At 41.6% G+C, this 19,678-nt stretch overlaps 1 protein-coding gene across 1 annotated transcript; it reads right to left on the reverse strand.

The window, feature by feature from the left end:
* Nucleotides 1-670: 670 nt before the first annotated feature.
* On the reverse strand, nucleotides 671-11,972 carry LOC104379605 (cytochrome P450 2J6). Its single transcript, XM_009986908.2, has 9 exons — nucleotides 11,802-11,972; nucleotides 10,313-10,475; nucleotides 9,006-9,155; nucleotides 7,768-7,928; nucleotides 5,632-5,808; nucleotides 4,996-5,137; nucleotides 3,189-3,376; nucleotides 1,859-2,000; nucleotides 671-849 (listed from the first exon to the last, which is right to left on the reverse strand). Exons 1-9 carry the CDS (start codon nucleotides 11,970-11,972, stop codon nucleotides 671-673), a joined length of 1,473 nt encoding a protein of 490 aa, XP_009985210.1.
* Nucleotides 11,973-19,678: the final 7,706 nt, after the last annotated feature.

Below are 19,678 nucleotides of genomic sequence, written 5' to 3' on the forward strand. Positions count from 1 at the left end.
TCGCTAGTAAACATCAAATTTAGGTTTCTTTCTTCAACTTTAGATTGACTCCTTCGATCTTCTGCGTTGGAGATACTTACATCAAATTCAGACATTAGCACACTCACATGCTAATGTGTTTCCTGGGTTTTGGGTGTTGGTTTGTGTTTGTTTTGTTTGTTTGTTTTTTTTTCTAATTTGCAAACTGTCCAGAAATTAAAGTGTCTAAATTCAGGACAGAAAAACCAAATTAGGGCTTTAAAAGTGCATTTTCCAGAGTCAAATTACTTGAGGTCATCAAACCACTCACAGCAATGACAGCTACTTGGCTCTTGCTGAGATCCTCTGTTGAGCTTTACTGAGGTTTGCTCAGGAGTGAGCATCATGACAATTCTGCTTGGCTAGGACAAGGAGACACAGCATGTTGGCTTCAGCGGGAAACCATAGCTCTTGCTTCAGGTGCTCTCCAAGAGGAGAAAACAGTTAAAATCCTTATGAGAATGTCTGAGACTTTCACAAGGACCAGATCAAAAGTACTGGTAGCCTGCATCTTGGCTTGCATTCACGTTCTGAATGGTCCTGAGATAGACTGATATCCATATCCTAGCTAACAGAAGAAGGTTTATACATTTGAGAGGAAATCCACTGAGGTAAAGGTGGCTGTCTCATGTCGGCTGTGACGTGCTGCAGCCTAGCGTGGAATGGCACAAACCCGGTACGGGTGAGGCTGCAGCGTACCCCCCAAAACGGGCTCTGTGTTGATCCTCGTGACCCCCGCAGGGAGCCGGAAGGTGAATGCCCGCAGCAGGCTGGCAAAGAAAATGAAGAGCTCAGTCCTCGCTAGATGCTCTCCCAAACACACACGGTGCCCTGCAGGAGGAAGAGGGGAAGGACAGTGAGTATCGAGAAATTTTTCAGTTTCATAATCACTTTGTTCATTCTTGTTATAAGCAGAGGGGTATTTTTGTTCAGGATCATGAAAGCCACAGAACTTTGTGAATTCTTTCTAGGGAAGATCCCATCCAATGTCATAGGTTAGGAGACATCAAATGAAAATCTCAGTGAAAATCCCTGAGGTACCACCATCGTTTCTTTCTTGACTTTGCTTGACCTGACAGAAAATTATTTTCCTTTTACAGGAGATGTTGGGCTTCAAGGTCATACACACAGAACCTGCCAGCTGTTTGTGCATGCTTTCTTGGTGAATAAAGTCAGCAGATCAAAATTACTTAGCAAAGGCATTTGCAATTGCACAAAGGCTCAGACACTTCACAGGCAAAGCAAGAGGCCTGATGCTAATTTCCAAGGGTTCCTCATTGAAACATGAGCAGGACGGATGAATAATACATTCACACTTCCTGATTAGCAGACAAACAAAAGGAAAGAAAAAGCCAAAGGCACTTTACTACTAAGTGTGATCTCTCACTGCGTGTTGTTATTTCCTTCTTTTGCAACTGGATTTTCAGTTCTATAAGCAAGAAGTTAATCTTTTGTTTAACAGGATGCATTCTGCTTTTCTTTCAGCTTGTTCCTTTAAAAGGGATTGCAAGTAACTCCGGTACACACAAGACAGGTTGCTTCTTAGGAAAAAAAAACAAACAGCAATATAAAGAATACTACAGACAAAACTTGTAGATGACTGCAGCATGCAATAAGACTAGGAGGTTCAGGAGTTTGAGTGGGATTCCCACTGCAGTGTCCTAAGAACAGTTTGGGGTCTGACAGGACAGAAGCATGGCAGATACAAGCCAGTACTATTCTTTAAAAGCAGCAAACAGCAGAGATGATAGAAGACATTATCTGAAGAAATACCACAGTTTCACGCTTCTGTGTTCTTCATCTAATCTGTTGGGTTGGTTCAAACTGCCAGTGCATTTACCTGCTGAGAATGGTAAGAAGGCTTCTCGAGGTACAAAGTTTCCTTCTTTATCCAGAAAATGGCCTGGGTTGAACTGTCGAGGTGTCTCCCATTGCTCAGGGTCATATAGAACAGATGCTATGTTTGGCATAATGATCGTGCCCTGCAAGGAAGAAACTGTTGATTCAGTTCCAACTACCAGCTTCCCACCCATCAGTTTCTGTCTGGTGGATAAAATTGCTGCTTGTTGCTATTTTCCTTGTAATGAGCAGATACGATGTGGTTATAAGACCATTTTCGTAGAAAATTGGAGTTTGTGATCATTTTCTAAGTTGGAAATTAACAGTTTTCAGCCCTGCAGATATGTCAGTGGGTGTTAACGGCATTAGTGATGTTGGTACAACTGCATTGTGACCACTTTTACTACTAATCTTAGTAACACCTCTAGTAGGACACTTTTGTTGATATTCAGGTCCCAGGAAACCTCCTTCCAGGCTTATGAGAGAAAGGAATGCATCCTGAAATAACTGCAATTCTTCATTGACAACAACCTCTGAGCCCTTTTAGCAGCAGTGCGTTAGGCTTTTTCTTTACGGGTTGTTCCCAGCATCCCAGTTGGTGTGCCTTGGCTACCTGGCTGCCAGAAGCAGATAGAACAAAGTAAGACCTTCACCAGAAAATGAGTTAGGTGGGGCCAGTCCCAGACGCCAGTAATGGTGCTGGCCTCTCCCATTTCTCTTACAATAAAAGCAACCAATTCCTGTTTCTTGCTGGTGTTTTACAGTGAGAACTGACACCCAGCATAGCTTACGTCACTCTAAAAAATGCCTTACTGACTGTGAACATGTGTTTTAGGCAGTATTTGGGAGTAACTCCCTCACTGTCACTGGAGCTGACAGTTTCTCAGCTGTTAGATTCAGGCAGGTCCCTTAGTTCATGGAGTCAGTAGAGCTATGAGTCATCCTCTCACAAGTCTTCCTTCATCCCAGGAGTGTTGGCAGTGCCAAGTTGGGCAGGGATGTCTTAACCAGTGCTTTGGCAAACCAATTTCTCCTCTCAATCCATCTTCAGCCAAGCAGAGCTGGTCTCTGCAGTTGCACTGTGGATCAGCAGGGCAGGAGCTCAAGGCTTTAGCGGCAGGGGCAGGGGTCTTATCAGCTGCCTGAGCATCAACACACTGAGTGAGATACTTATTTCATTCCTGAAGCCATTAATGGTAACCCTTCGCCAGGCACCACGTTCCTGGGTTATATGGAGGATAGTTTATGGATGGACAATGGGTTACAAAACTGGAATAAATGCTGAATGTCTCTCTGCTGGAGAAAGAACAGAGGCAAAAATGTGTCTGTACCTTTTTGACAGGGAATCCCAGCAATATTGTGTCCCTCACACACACTCTGGGTATGCCGACAAAGACAATGTTGCTGAAGCGTTGGATCTCATGAACCACAGCATTTGTATAGGGCAGTTTTCTCCGATCCTCATAGCAAATTAACTGGGAAGGACCCAGAACAGCATCCAGCTCCTTCTGCACTTTCTCTGTGGAGAAATTGTCACCATTTTAAATGGGAAAAACGCATAAAATATTTTAACTGGTCTCTTTTCTTAGAGCAACAGGAAAATTTGTTGTTTCAACATAGCATATTAAGTCTATAACCTGTGATTTAATAGGATTTAATTCCTGAGTTTAATATATGAAAATAAAAATAAACAGGAAAAAAAGCCCAACAGTGCGGTCCAGAATCATAAGCAAGCACTGTGCTGGACTTATTCCAGCTCTGACATTTATCTTTCAGAATGCTTGGTGGGGGTAGGGCGGGTCCCTCAGCTCCAGGTTTCGAAGGTGTTTAGTGATAGGTTAGTTTATCTCAAAATCAAAATCTCATTTGCAAAATTGATATAAATGCCTCGGATATTAACTCCCAGTGCAAGGGATGAGTTGAGCAGAGTTGGTCCAAGTATGACAACATACAGTATGAACAAACAACACCTGAATCAGCCTAAAACCTTGGATGCAAATACGCACTCCATGACACAGCCTTTTCAGCCTCCTACTGAGGCTACAGGAATACAGGTATCGCCCTTGCTTTCAGAGCTCAAGCATAGCAGAGGTAAAAGCCACCAGCCCCAGGAGTATCGGAGTCCTCCTTAAACCCTGGCCATATCCTTTCTCTTCCTGGCATAGATGTGGATGAGGAAATAGCCTGGATCTACAGAGGCAGTCATGGAATTGGCGTTGATTAGATAAGCAATCTCTTTTGTAAAATTAACTCAGACAGGGACAACTGGTGAGTACCGTCAGCAGTTCTTGCCCGAAAACACCACCTCTACCTATCAGGTAGACAGAATCCTCCTCTTAAACTTCTTTTTCTGTTTCTATAGTCTTTCCATCCCTTGCAGATGTTCCATATTCAGGTTTTGTTTTCTCCTAAGGTTCGTGTGCTGCTTTGTGAACAGCCCATATTCCATGGATGCCCACTGCCTAGCCTTACACATGAAGCACTCAGCAAAGACAGAAAAGAATCACTGCATTCTTCAAGGAAGTATATGGATTTGCACTGTGCAAATTATTTTGCATCTCTCTACCTGTTTCCTGACAAGAAAGATGCAGAAAGAGGCAGCCATCTCTACCAAGACCATGGGCCTTCCTTAGGGCAACCTACAGCCCTTCGTAACCTGCCAAGATCTGTCCAGCTGGTTTGTCCAGTAAGACATCCAGTGGGTCATAGGAGTATTGGTGTGCTTAGCAAGTGCTGCGCCAGGAGGCAAAAAAATTGTAGGCTGTGTGGCAAACACAGCAAAGCTGTATTAGCACTCCTCATACCTGAACAATATCTCTGGTACAGACAGGACTCCTATTAGAGCTCTGATCTCTGTTCCTGTTGCCATCAGTCAGCCTGCAAACTCTCCACACAGAGCACCTCACTGACTTGTCACTTCAAAGAGCTAACCTTTGTCTCGCTGCAAGTGCCTTCATCCACCTGGTCTGGTCAGGTCATAGGATGGGCCTCTAATTTTTTCCTCTGCTGCCATTCTTTGTGTTTTCAGAGTGTGAGAGTCAGGCTCAACGAGTGGCTTTTGTGCCTGCAACTCGTTGTATTCAGCCATCATTAACATTCATAGCACCCACAGCATTTCACAGCAAGAATCCCTCTCACCTTGGATGTCTGGATTCACTACCATATAGAGCAGTCCCCAGTACAGTGTTGTGCTTGAGGTCTCTGATCCACCGAGGAAAAGATCATTTATAACATACACCAAATTGTCTTCATCATACTTGGGCTTGACCCCATCCTTAGACTGTAGATGATGATAAAAAGGTGAAATTAAAACACAGAAGTTAGATAATTCTGTATGCCTCCTGTGTCTGAAACCCAGAGTGATATGTTGGCTGTTTCAGGGTAGTTATCTATGCACCCGTATTTAATCCCCTTGTAAACATGAGGTATCCTACTGTAGGAGGTGAGGTGGTCTACCAAAGTTACGTAATCTACAGGCATAAACTGTCTCATATTTACTACAGGATTGAAGAATACACAAGGATATTTGTGGAAAGCAGATGATAGCTCATGAGTTCACACCCTAACACACTTTGTGGTAATTCGTTCATGTAATCAAAACATAAAACCAGATGCCATTCTGGGACACATGAGTTAGTAAGTCCCAAGCTACTGTATTCACACTAAGAAGCCTATGAAATGTAAGAAACATTAGAAAGGGTGAGGCTGGATGATTTAATAGCCTATGTGGCCTTACACTCCATAAATATGTGATCAGGCAGCACAAACACTTACTTTCTCTATCTCAGCCAGGTAAAAGTCGATGAAATCCTGTGGTTCATCTGGTATCCCTCTCTCCACATGTCTTCTGATCTCCTTCCTTGCAAAAGAACTCAGGACATCATAGCAAGACAATGCTTTCTTATGAGGACCAGGGAGACGGCACATCAGCCAGGGGAAGATCTCGTAGAGCTGTGGGAGTGACATACAAGAGGTAAAATGAATTATCTGTCAGTTGCAAAGCTGCTTTTAGAAACATCAAAAGGCTGAATTGTCATGTTTGGAAATGTCGATAGTGGAATAAACAAATTAGTATTGCTTTGAGTAGATTTTTGTCATCATGTGGGAAAACTTTACTAGTAATTCTGACACACTTCTAGGGGTCAAGGCTGTACTGACAACACTCTGCTCATGCCAGTAAGTTTGCTTGACTAATGCAGATCACTAGAAGACCTTACTCCTGCTGTGTTGGAGACCCTAGCTCCCGCGCACTCCAAATGTAAGGACATCCTTTCTGGATACTGTGTGGCTACTAGGATTAACAAGTCTGCAGCCTCAAGTAACTGATGGAATTTGTGGAGCTCACAGAAGGAAAGTGTAGAGTGGGTATCACTCTAAGAGCTAAGTCAGTTTTCCCCATCAGCATCCTCGTGACTGCTACAGGATGAATAATCATTCTGGTGGTTAGAAATACTACGTCTTCAGTCTGCTGAGTGCATTAATACACACATCTGTCAGCTCAAAGCATTGTCCTCTAGCTTGGATAGTTCTCTCTTTGCAGCATCTGCCATTCCACCCTGCCAAGCAAACAGCATTTCTATATCCTCTCTTTGTTCTTTCAGACCTATCAAGTGAAGTCTCTCTAATTTTAAGTGATACTTTGTAGGCTATCCCAATAACACTTCTCTACATTTGTTTCACTCCAGACCCACCACATGAGATGTCCAAGACCCTAGAATAGGTCCCACAGATTATCACACACCAGAACCTACTTAAACATTTCTCTATATCTAAAGGGAAAATAGTGCTGGAAACATTCAAAGATTCTGCTTGCCTTTTTCACGCTGTTATCTGCTAGTTTACACCAGTCCTTTTCCTCTTAACCTTAGCACTGAAACGTTCTAAGTTCATAGCAGATATTAATCTCATTAATTCCTAATATTTATCATAATTTAATTTTGTACTATTACAATTTGTGCCATTCCTGTAACTCTAATACACAATGCTTACAAGCTCTTGCAGCAGGATATCCTGAACTTCCTCTGTATTGTTAAGGTCTCCTTACTTTGATAATCCACAGATTTCATCTATTTTTCTATTTTTTTACTCTAAGAAAGTTGTATAGTGCTACCCTCATATGACAGATTTGTTGTAAAGGTTTACTACCACATCAGCATTTTAGTTTGCCTTTTCCTATAAAACTCAAATGTCAATGGAACTTGCTATGCCATCCACAGTCCCCATTACACCCAGCTTGTCCCTCTTTACAGGTCTAAATCACAAAGTCTAAGTCGTGGGGAAAACATCAAGGGCACTTCAAGTGCAAAGTTGGTCTTTATGGTATGTTGTGGGAGGTGCCTACCGAAAAATCTCCAACAGAACTTGAATTGTGAGACTGCCAAAGAATGTATGTATTGTTTTTGTAATGTGTGAATTGTGAGCTATAATGAAGGAATGGAAAGATTCATGGTGAATATTTTATTATTTGTGAGGGCGGAAGAAAAAAGAAAATTGTCAGCACACAATTTGCAGAGCAGTAAAAAGCAGAACAGTGAATTCAGTGACACCCAATTTTGGAGAAGAGAAAGAAATAGAGGTGGGAGGAGCAGCGCTGCAGAGTTCAAATTTATTCAAACTCTAGTTTTAAGTTTTTATTAAACTCTTGAGTTTAAAGGTTTCTGTAAACAGTCTCAGAAATGTTGAAAGACTTAAAGTCAACAGAGAGGTGTCCCCTAAACTTGCAAAGAAACAAGACAGTTCTTAAAAATGGCCTCAAAACCAAGGAGGCAGTATTGAATTCCCAAGGACACCTCTTAGCTCCTAGTTTGCATTTGCCAGTTGCTCTGTATTTAGTGAAGACAGATTTTTGTATCTGCACTTTCATTTTCTACCTATTTCAGAAAAAAAAAGCGCAGCATATTATTTACTCACCTGATGAACAAAGCTGCCTGCAAATCTGAATAAATTCTCTGTGGCACTGATCAGTTCATGGAAGGTTTTGTCCTTCTCAGAGAAGTGATATCCAAAAACCACAGCACAAATTACATTTGAAATAGAATGGAAGAGAGGAAAAGAAGGATCCACAGGTCTTCCTGCAAACACAGTAACTGGTATTCACTCTCAATGTTTTCTTCAGGTGTTCCTTACACAGATAGGACAAGAAGTGGTTAGAGATTACATAAAATGTTCTCTGTATTCAGCTGGGGCATGGATGCAGATAGAGATGTGGCATTAATATGTATTCACGAAAATAAAACAGAGTCTTAGAGCAAAGGACACTGTTAAACTGATTCCTTATAGCTCTAAAAGAATCTCATAGCCCTTCCTGTGAAACAATATTGCACAACTAAGATCCGTTAGAGGATATCATATCAAATCTGCTGGCCTCAGCTGTGTGGAAGAAGACAATTCAAAATGCGAGAAGGAAGAAATGTCACTGGAGATGAACTAAGAGAAGACAGTGACAGACATGTTCAAAAACGCAAAAAGCTACTGAGAAAGAAAGTCTGAATGAACTTGAGAAGGTTTAAGAAGTGGAACAGATGGATAGGAACCACAAAGTATACTTAATAAAATTATTACAGTCTCAGCTGTGAACAATAGATCATCTCTGTCTGATGATTTTTTTTAAAGACATATCCATCAAAAATGATTTGGATAGAAATGATCCTGGCTTGGACTCTAGGATGAACCTGATAATCCATTAAAGTTCTCTCCCACCTCCTGCTTTCTCTGATTCTCTTGCCAATGATTACTTAGCCAGAAAGACACTAAAATATCCAATTTACTTCAGGGCACCTAATGTAATTGAAATTTTTTAGAGAAACGACTAAGCTTTGCAATACTTTACTTACCTACTGCAGGCACTCTGAGAATGGCTTGGCTGTGCAGTTCAGTGACATTGTATCATTGTACAATCGTATCATAGACAAATGACAAGCCCATGGAGGTAGAATTTCAGAAGTTCCCAACTTCGTTAGGTTTATGAAGAGTTTTTTAAGAAAGAAATTCCCACTTGCGATACTATGCTCTGTTTGCTCTTTGGGCTTTGGTTAAGTTTGGATACACCACTCTGGACCTACCTGACCCTAGAAAGGGGTAGGTAAGTTTGCATACTGAAGATATGGCTCCAGGACTGAAAAGCATCGGATTTCTTAGCAGACAGATACCTTTTAGGTTCACAAAGAACTCCACCAGGTGAGAGGCCTCCTCTTGCACTCGATACTCCAGGCCTTTTTTTCCCATTCCCAGATTGCGTAGAGTCATTATACCAAAGCGTCTCTGCTGCTTCCAGGAGCGACCACTTGCCAGTATAATACCTGAAAGCATTCCCTGGCATATTAGTATTTGGCATAGACATGAATGATTCATTTAAAAATATACTGTAAAATATATGGAGTGAATCAGGGAATACACCGTGACACAAATTTCTTCAGGTGAAACTATGAGTAACCAGAAATCATAGCCAAACAAACCCAAACTATAGCTAGACCACATGTTCTTAATATTGATTGGAGTTAATCTTCGAAAGAGCAATCTAAGGATTTGTTCACTGCTCCATTTCTTTATGTCTTAAAAAAACAACCTAAGAGGCTTTTTAGAAGATCTGCTGTAGCCATACTCAAGTGATCATGCTCAAGACAGGAATAACTGGATGAATTTCTACAGAGCGGTGTACAGGGCCAGAGTATGTTTATGGAGATACAAATCAATTAATGTGATGCTTGTAGGTTGAGGTGATAAAGGTGAAGGACAAGTGACATTTGGGCCCTGTTTCTCCTCTGGAAGGGAGACCACTCCACTGATTGATTGTTAAACTGCACTTGTGGTCACCTGAAGAGCCCTGAACTGCTGCTGTGATGGTGACGCTTTACTTGGCTTTAAACAATCCGTGTTTGCTTTGGGATAGCAAATGCAGGGGAGGAAAAACAAAAGACTGCAAACTGCTGAAATGCACTAAGGAGAAGTGAGTTTTTGTGTCAGAGGCACTCTCACAATCAAAGGGCATTCACCAAACATTCAAGAGTGGCTGCCAACACAGCGAAGAGGCTTCTGAAGGAAGGTGTTAGAGGTCTCTTGCTCATGATGGAAGATGTTTGGCAACCACAGTGGATACGGTTACCAAACTTATAAACAAGCTTTGCATTCATGTAATGTACAGCAAAATCATGTGCAGCAAATTGGATTATGCTGTGAAGAGGGCAAGATTGCCAGGTTCTGAGCTGGGAACATGTAGATCTTGAATATAGCAAAAAGGCCACCTAGGAACAACCTGATTTGGAGTGTTTTCCAGGCTTGTGAAAGCTTAGTACAAAAGGCATCACAGCAAATAACGAATTATCCTGAAGAGCTAATGGAGGACTTGGAGAGTATCTGATGGTAGAGCATTCTGAATGGGAGGGTAGAGGGTCTAACAAGGCGGAGTAGTTTGCAGAGTCAAGATTCCTGTGCACCATTTATGGCAGGAAAGTCTCACCTTTTCCTTTGGCCATTGCTCTGAAGAAAGGTGACACCATCCGCCCAGAGACATCTTCAGGGTGTGTAGTCATGCCATCCTTCACTGCTTGATACCCATTCAGTATGATCACTGGGGCCCACCCGAACCACAAAGTGTATATGTTACCATAAGTTTTTGCCAGCTGTAAGTGGAAAAGATGCCAGAAAAGAACAGATGAAACCCCATACATCTCGAAACAGACGCTGCACCTGCTATTCATCGGCCCAATGGCCAGTTTTGTGTGGAGAGCATCATCCCCATGGATATAATTATAGCTAGAAGCAGAAAGAGACTGTTGTTTTTCTGAGAATGAGGCTTTCAGCAGCCAATTTCATTTACCTGGGGGGAAGTGATTTTGTTTTCAAAGAACAGACTGCAGCAAAAGAAAGAAAAGTCTGTATTTTGTGTTGCATCACATCCAACTCCAACATTTGTACCTCGTTAACTGGACAGCCACTCTCTGCACCCTTCTGGGGCTCTTTGCCTCCAGGTACCCCTTCCTTTACAAAAGGAGACCAGCTGATTAAACCTGCTCCATCCGTGTGCTCCAGGAGAGGAGGTGAAGCCAGAAACTAGTCAACAGCCATGAAGTGCCAGTGGGCTGCAGATGAGTCCAGCGTTTCCTCACAGTACTGAGGAGAACACTGACCATTGGAGACAGGTGTATGACAGAGGAAATTCAATCATTTGTGGAAAAAGCTTTGTCCAAGAACAGGACTCTGCTCCAGCACACCTACAGGATACAAAAGAGGTGGTAGACAGTGTCTAAGGTGCCACCAGAATTACATCCAACTGATCACACTAGTCCCTTGCTTCTCCGTATAACTCTTTAGCCACTGGCTTTCCTCTCCCTGTTAGAGCATCGCTGCTTGTCTGAGCCTGCACTGCACTCAATCATCTCTGCGTACTGTCTCAGGCAAAGGTCTCAATTAGAAATCGTCTGTGAACTGCTGGAAGAATTACTGCCAAGGCACAGGCAGGGACTGAGGTGGCCTGGGGAAGAGCAGCTGTCTCTGAAAACAGGTTGCAAACAAATCGTTTTAAGGAGGTGCTGGTTGATGGGGAGTGTATGCCCTTTCCAGGTTACAAGCATGCATACACGTGAGCCATATTACCCACTTCGTGATCAAATTAAACAATGCCAGTGGGGCAGAACTTTTAAGAGTAACACATATGGACTTCACAGCATTGCAGAAGCATCTTTTTGATTATTGGTATTCTCCAATTTCAATAACAAGTCAGAAATCCTGTCCCCAAGCTTACATGATTCTGAAGGACACTAAGTTTCTCATGAAGATGACATATTCCACATAAGGTGACATGAATGTAGGAATCAAGGTGATCTTTATGTGTCCATACCTTGTCTGCAACTTCCTAAGACTTTAGAACTTCACTTTGCTATTAGCAAATCAGTTTTGTTTAAGCTGTGACTAAAATTAACCAATTAAGAGCCTCTTAAAAGAAATACCTCCATCAGAAGATCCCGATGAAACTGAAAGTTCAGATGCAGCAAGTTTCCGAGCAATGGGAGAGGAGTTGGTCCGGGAGGGAATTGCTTGCATGCCTTTCGCAGTTTGAAGAACTTAAAAATTAACAAAATAATGATCAAGACTACCAAAGCTTGACTTATTGTCAGCATTTCCAAGCTGATTTATTAGCTCGTCTCTGTCAAAAAAGAAGGTACTGGAGCTTGGAAAAGGTGATCTTCCTTCTTGTTCCACCAGTTGTCTCTGCAGACTGAGTTCTGTAAAGTCTCAGTTCCTTTCCCTCCCTCTGTCCCTCCCTCTTTATCACTGCCTGCCCTTTTCCTGCACCCCGTACATTTCCCTTACTGAGATACCTCAAGCTGATCCCTGACCGAAGGCAAACCCAGCTGGTTACAGCAAGCGACAGTATGAAAGTGTGGAATCACTTATCCTCAAGGTATTTGTCCTGAAGCTTGTGTTACGGAACTGCTGGTGTGTACTGGGAAATCTGTATCGGAAGGGCACCGGATGAGAGCCCTTTTTGACCACTGGATATGAGATGAGTGAAGCTCAGGTTCATTCGCCTTGGGAACTTCAAAAACATACATAGTTGTTCATCTCAGAATCAGTGAATTCAGATTTTGAGTGTTAAATGTCAGTCACATTAGGTTAGATTTTCCAGGTGCTTTAGTCAAATACATTATTTAACTTATCCTTAAATGAGGTTGCAAATTCAGCTTTTCCTGCCAGCACACACAGTTCATATAGGCAAAAACAACAGTAGTTGCAGACTAAGCATCCAGTTAGAAGACAAAATCGTTACATGTAATTTCTGAAAAATTGGCTGGCCTTGAATGTTGAGTCAAACTTTCTTTTCCAGTAAATGGAAAAAATAAGTTTCATCAAGCGAGGATTAATGACATGAAACATTACACTTAAATAATAAAACCCAAAACATTAACATTTGTTATATTTAAAAAGTAATTAAATATAAAGTCCTTTTTTTTTTTTTTCAGTATGTAACCTAATTGAAGGGTTTGTTTGCTTTGGTTTATTTTCCGCATTTTCTATCAGTTTCCGAATCCTGGCTGTTATTACCAGTTATCAATAACTTTACAGGACACATCAAAAACCTGTCCTCTGATAATGAAGGGGTTCACATCGAGCTTGAAACACAGACAGGGGAAAGCACTGTGTGTCAATTACCAGAGGATCCTAACCTGCATTGCAAAGAGAAAGTGTCTCCGCTAAAAACGCAGTACAAGTCTGAACAAGTTATCGCCCTGCCCTCCCATGTGTACGCAAGTGCAGTATTTTGCAAACCTGTCAACATTAAGAAAGTAAAGTGACTCAGTGGTATCAATCCACCTCCTTCATTTGGCCAAACTTTGCAGCTATTGGAGGTACCTACGTGCCTGTGTTATGCAGTGAAGGCAGCACAGAACAGTCGGTTTTGATAACCTTATCTGTGCAAAAGTAACAAGAGATTATGGGCAGCGTGTGTGGGGAGCAGGCTGAGGTGGGCTCCGTGGCTCTGCTGAAACCAGTGGAAGTCAGGTACAATTGCCCACTGTGAGACTGAAATCAACAAAATATAAAAATCAGAAAAATTTGTTTCTTCAAACCAATATATCAAGTTTAAAATTTTGGAAAAATGGAAGAAAGTTAGTTTTGTACAAACAGCTGAAGTCAGAAGAAATGCTGAATTACATAAATTTCAGGAATAGACTAAATACAATCATATTCATCTCTTATCTGTTTGGTCAATATTCCATTGCTTAGTTTTAGACATTTCGTACTTGATGTAGTATTTTGACACCGGTTAATGAATACAATGGGTCAGATTTAACTGGAATCAAACCACCAGTGTCAAAAGCAGGATGAAGCCAAATGAGCCAGCCCGCTGTTTGTCCTACCAGATGTTACCATCACCTTTTCTTTTTTGATGTTTTCAGAATTTTCCAACTGTCTGAAACCCAGATGCATGAATAGTTACTTACTTCAGTGCCTGATGTCACTCGAAATAAAACCAGGCTGAGGGATCTTGTGTTGGCATGGATCTCTTCCTGTCTGATGCCTCCTCTTCCGGACACACTGTCAGCAATATTTGCTGGGTTTACATTTTTGGCAGAAAACTCAGCTTTCCTAAAAGATAGTAGCCCAGTTAAAGAACAGTCCGAAGAAGTGGCCTCAGAGGGCAAGAACGACAAGTTTTAATGAAAGCTATCAGGAAGTCAAAGTTTCAGTAAGTATTTGAGCAAACATAAAAGCACACCGTGAAGTAAGTTTCACAAAGATTAGTACAATGCTTGCAAAAGTAAAGGTGTGCAGGTAATGTGACAATCAAACAAGCATGGTCCTGATATCCTTGAGCAAGAAAATGTTTGATTTCAGCTCTGGGATATCAATACTTGAAAACCAAGAATAAACTGTAACACATTTGGTAAGATGGAAGGTCAGGAATTAGGTTCTCCAAAGCACAAGAACTGTCCACAGATTGTGAACAAAGTAGCAGCCATTTGCTTTGAGTGAGGCTTCAAATCTGTAATATTTAGAAGTGGAAATTGTACAATACATTGATATGCTTTTTAACTCCTCATCCACAATTACCTTCAGAAACTTGCAAAATTCACAAACTGGAATGTGCCTAGTAACTGGGGGCATTAAGGCTGGACTTAAGGTGGCACAAAAAGTGAGAAGGAAACAATGTACATGACCTTAATATCCAAAATAAAAATGGGGAAAGACAACAGAAAAAGGCCTGGCATTTCTGATCTAAAGTGCTGCAAGAACCTTTCTTGCAGGGAATTTGCCAAAGAGAAGAGTAACTTGACATTTTCTGGGCGAAATTACCAGAAAATGGATGATTCCTCTATGTAAGAAATAGATGGATTAATTTTTCAAGACGCAGGAAAATGTGAAGTACTTGAGATCACATCGTGATTTCTGCATAACAAGCCTGAGGATGCAAACAAACTCCCCCAAAAGATTAAGAAAATCAACAGGAAAAGATGCGTAAAAAAGATGCTAGAGGATAAATTCTAAAGCCTGACAGACAAACACGTTTCTGTGTACAAAAGAGACCAAAATCAACATTCTTACATCAGGCTCCTTTTTGTAGGACAATAGGCACTGTGCTATTGCTGCTAGTGAGTAAGTGAGGATGTACAGACCTGTGGGGAAAAAAGAAGTTCAAATTCCACAAATACCATCTTTTCAGAAATGTCTAAGAGAAGCAGAAACGCTGAGGTTATCAGCTGGAGCTGTTTATCATCTCAATCAGTGGTTTCTTCACAGCACTACTAGTGACTGCCAAGAATAAGGAAAAGCGTGATGACAGGACACTGGTGGCAGAGCTAAGCCAAGCTAAACAAAGGGGCTCCACAAGAGACTCCCACAAAGTCTGACAGAAATTAAGCACCCAAGAGTATGTGTCATAATAACTTGCCACAAAAAACACACCAAAGTTAAAATCCAGGAGAGTTGCAATTAAGGAGTGAATGGCTGGGGAAATGTTGAAAACTTGTACTGACCACAGGTAAAAATAATTTTTGTTGACATAGGAGTAAGGAAAAGCCAATAGGACAAGGAACAAGTCATCAATGGATGAGGCAAAGTTTAAGCAAGGGCAGTAGCTGACAGCCCACGCTTTTCACCCTAGGAATAACCAAAGAAAGCGTTACGTACCAAAAGGTGTTCATTCCACAGTCTTAAAATTGCACAGGTCAGAGAAAACACCACCTATCATAAAACAGATCACATCAAAGTAACTCATTTTCTTCATCTGAAAAAATTACAAATCTGTTTGATAAAGCAATAGTATTGAAGTTACATTACTTCATATATTTTTCAATTACCCGAACCCATTAATTTAAGAAAATCTAAAAGTGTTGTTTTTAAAGCCTGCAAATCTCAGGCTTGAGAGAACAGTGATGCTCAGGAAGCCAGAGCATTGGCAGAGATGGGTCAGCTCAATGCAAACACGGGAATACTGTGCTTCAGCACAGTCAAACGTAAAGCCACACAGCACATGAGGTAGTTTGTCCTGAGGAAAGTGGGACGATGAAGAGTTAGATGTGATCTCCTGGAGCTCTGCACTGAGAAGTGCAGGAGTCTTAGCACTAAACTTGTCTCGGCCATATACCGGCCAAAGACTAAGTGCACCATATCAAATCTCCTCGAGTGAAGGAGCAAAAGAGGACTTGGAGGACACATACCTTGGCATGCCTGACCAAGGGATCATAAGAATGTCCAAAGACACCAGGGACAGATAAGCCCTGAAGCAAAACAATTGGGCACCCACCAGGACAGAGAGGTTCACCTCTGAATAGCTCCAAAATGAGAGGATGGCTCTGAGGATGGTATTGCCCTCCAGCTCAGGTCTGAAATGACCTGGTCAATCTGTCTTTGTGTTCAGAACAGGTATATTGCAGAGAGAGTCATTCTCAACTGAAAGCACCAGTTCCAGGGACTGACTTGACATGGCTACGTCTATTCAGCACAAAAAATGACCATATTTGAGATAGATCTTAAATCACTTAGGATGGTTAGATCCAATTTACCCAACATTACAGATGAGTGTTTCACTCCTGGCATGTTCTTCACCAGGTTGACTGCAGATAGTAAGCTTGGCACATATATGCCCAAAACAACTCAGGTAAGAAGGTGGCCCTTTGACCCAAACAACACAAAACTCACAGCTTCTAGAAAAGTTCTATATGGGAGAAAGCTCAAAGAGAATAAGCACATGGAAAAGAAACAGTTTTAAAGGAATGCAGGTGTATGTAACAGTGGTTGCAAAATGACAAGCAGCTTTTAAAATAGGAGAAGGCTTGGAGATAAAGGAAGGCTGAGAAAGTTGTAATAATGTATAGCAGTGAACAAACAAGCTAATTAATAAAGACTGCAAGACTAAAAGATTGCACGACCAATATGACTCTCACCCTGTCTTTGTCTTTAAACAGTTCATATGTTCAAAATGAGGACATTCAAGAGTTTACAATGTGTGTTCTTCTAAAACAGCATCAAAAAAACCCAATCCAAACAAAAAAAAGCGAAACCCAACCCTTGAGATATAAATACTGACCTATAACTCAAAATTACTTCATACAACACTAAAAATAAGCAATGATTTCTCTTCTTTAGTTCACACTCTATCGAGTATCTCGGTGCTTTATCATTATTAACTACATTTTAAATCTGTCAAGGCAAAGATATCTATTCCTACGTATGAAGGCAAGAAATTTCACAGCACTATAGAATTATTTATCTTTAAAATGTGTAACGGAGCAGACTTGCTAATCAGGTGAGTATTAATACCCCTAAATTTACATGGTAGGAATTTAAATGCAAAACATGAAAGGCAGAATCAGCAAAACTCAATAATGTATTACAATTACTACTCCCAACTTGTGGCAATACACTATCCCAGATCAGTATATGTGGAGCTGTACCAACACCATTACCTACCTCCACCTTACATTTTCCATTGTAAATTCTTTGCAGTCAGGTATTTACAACTTCCCAAAGGCTTTAATTAGGGTGTGGCAAACAGAAGTCAAGCAACAGGAGGTAGAAACCAAGGGAAGACCAAGACAGAAGGAGCCATGTGGGCGTTACAGAGGGTCAGGATGGCTCGTAACCATGAGAAGAAAACAACACATCCTCTGACCAAACCTGAAATTGTGACTGGTAGTTCAGCGTCTTTAATTACACCATCATCCCTCACAAGCTTTTTCTCAAGTAGGGCTATTTTCTATAACATTTCAGGTTTGAGAGGTTGGCTTAGCAACCTAAATAATCCTCTAAAAAGACTCTGCAGAAAGATTTAGGTGACATTTCTGTATTTGATTTTATATATCTTAAGGGGGGAAAAAATGAAGGAGTAGTACAGAAGTTTAATAACCCTCCATCACACACACGCTCCTAAATCTCCAGTGTGGTGGCAGAGACAGCAACCTTTTGAAGGACGGCACTAACTGCGTTAAGCTGCTAACAGAGGACATCTGTTTTGCTGAAGTAGCAATGTGACAATTAGCTGTGTGTAAAGTGCAGTGCCCAGAAGTCTGACTCATGCCTTTCTTTCCTGTTCAGGGAAGCTTTTTCTTCTTGCTTCAAGGAGAATTGAATGATGGGGACTTGCACGGCGAGGTGCTAATATGAAGGGAACAGGGGGACCGAGGGTAACACACTGTGTGTGGCAAGAAATTCTCTTCACAATTGATCTCACAGCCAGGACTGCGCCCCAACAAGCCCTGTTAATCTGCCCTCTCTCTCGGCACCTGCCTCTGTGCTGGTTCTTTGTTGCTTTTCTGCCAGTTCCCTGAGGGAGGGAGGAACACGGCTAATCAATGCCTGTCCACGTTTATCCCAATCTCTTGTGGAAGAAAGCCCTGGGACAATGCTGCTTACGGATTTGCCATTCAGTGCTTGCCTTCAGGAAATAACTTTCAGCATCTATAGCAGCTCTGCTAGTGTGACTTTCAAGAAAGATGGCAAGCACACTTGGCAGCTTTCAGCATTTGACTATTACTTATGGATCAAAGGGTAAGCTGGGTGGCAGCCATTGATGCAATATAACAAATTAATATGCAAGAGATTAGCAGTTGATACTGGCAAAGAAAATGCAGTCCTTCAGACACAAGTTTCTCAATCGATTGATTGCACACGAAGTAACTGCACTACATGGACACATCCCCACACTTAAGCAAGCGAAAAAAAAAAGACTAAAAAAATTGACCTGATTTTTATTTATTGTTCCAATTATTATGCTATTGCTTGTGCATTACAGTAGTAATGTGCAAGAAGGTCCTTTTTCCCCAAAAGTGTTCCGTGAGTGTTGAGTTAAAAAGGATTGAGAAATACTGCTTGAAGTCAAAACTGTGGCTCCTCCTGTAGATATTATGCTACAAGAAATTTTGTTGCTTGCACCAATACTGCTGAAAGAGGCCTCAGATTTTCTCATATAAACCAGGAAAGCCATCTTCTAGCACAGGAAACAATATAGATCATCCAAAACATCCATCACTTCTACATATTGTCCCTGTCAGCTCCTCTGCAGCCTCTGTTTTCCTGCAACAGCTGGAGTGAGGATTTATGGCAGAGAGCGGGGATATTGAACAGGTTGTAGTTCTGGACCTGGGGACAGAGGAGAAAAGAAGTGCCCTCAGAGTCTGAGGAGCTGTTGTACAACTGGAGAAAAGTAGGGAGCAGGAAAAGCCACTTCTTCCAGGCTTATTTGCTTGAGGAAAGATTTTTCTTCAGAATACCTTATAAATCATTTCACCAACTGGAAAATCCACTCAGCTTGCAGAGATTCTCAGCGTTTGTACTTGAAAGATCAGCTACCCCTCCTCAAAACCGCGGCGAAGCTTTCAAACACGTTTCTCAGATCTTGTCCTTTCACCTTGGGTATTTGCCCTGACTTTCATTTTCCTTGCTTTTCAAACCACTCCTTCCTGTCAGAACAGCCACGTGCACTCTCTGCTGCTCTAAGGGACTGTTAACATTTACACGGCAGTGCTGGGAACAACAGGGACAAGCACAGGAAAGTACAGTTGAGCATTTCCGGGCAGTTCTCTCTTCTTCTCAAAGTGAAGAGATCCCACAGATTTACAGCCTGTTTGAGCTGGATCAGGTCCCAGAAAACACAAGTTAGGACAAAAAATATCCATAAATAAATAGGAAGAGCGGGATCTCTTCACTGACCTGTGAGCCTCACAGGTTTTGTTACAAAGGAATATGTCCTCTCTGCTACTAAATATTTATAAAAACAGTAGGATAATGTCTTATGCTGTTGCCCTTGGTGTTTCCTGTCCACCGCCATGAGGAGATCACACTGACTGCTTCGTTCTTTCTGAAACCAGGAGACAAAACAGCA

Source organism: Tauraco erythrolophus, chromosome 11 (assembly GCF_009769465.1).
Source record: "Tauraco erythrolophus isolate bTauEry1 chromosome 11, bTauEry1.pri, whole genome shotgun sequence".
In the NCBI taxonomy this organism is placed as follows: Eukaryota; Metazoa; Chordata; class Aves; order Musophagiformes; family Musophagidae; genus Tauraco; species Tauraco erythrolophus.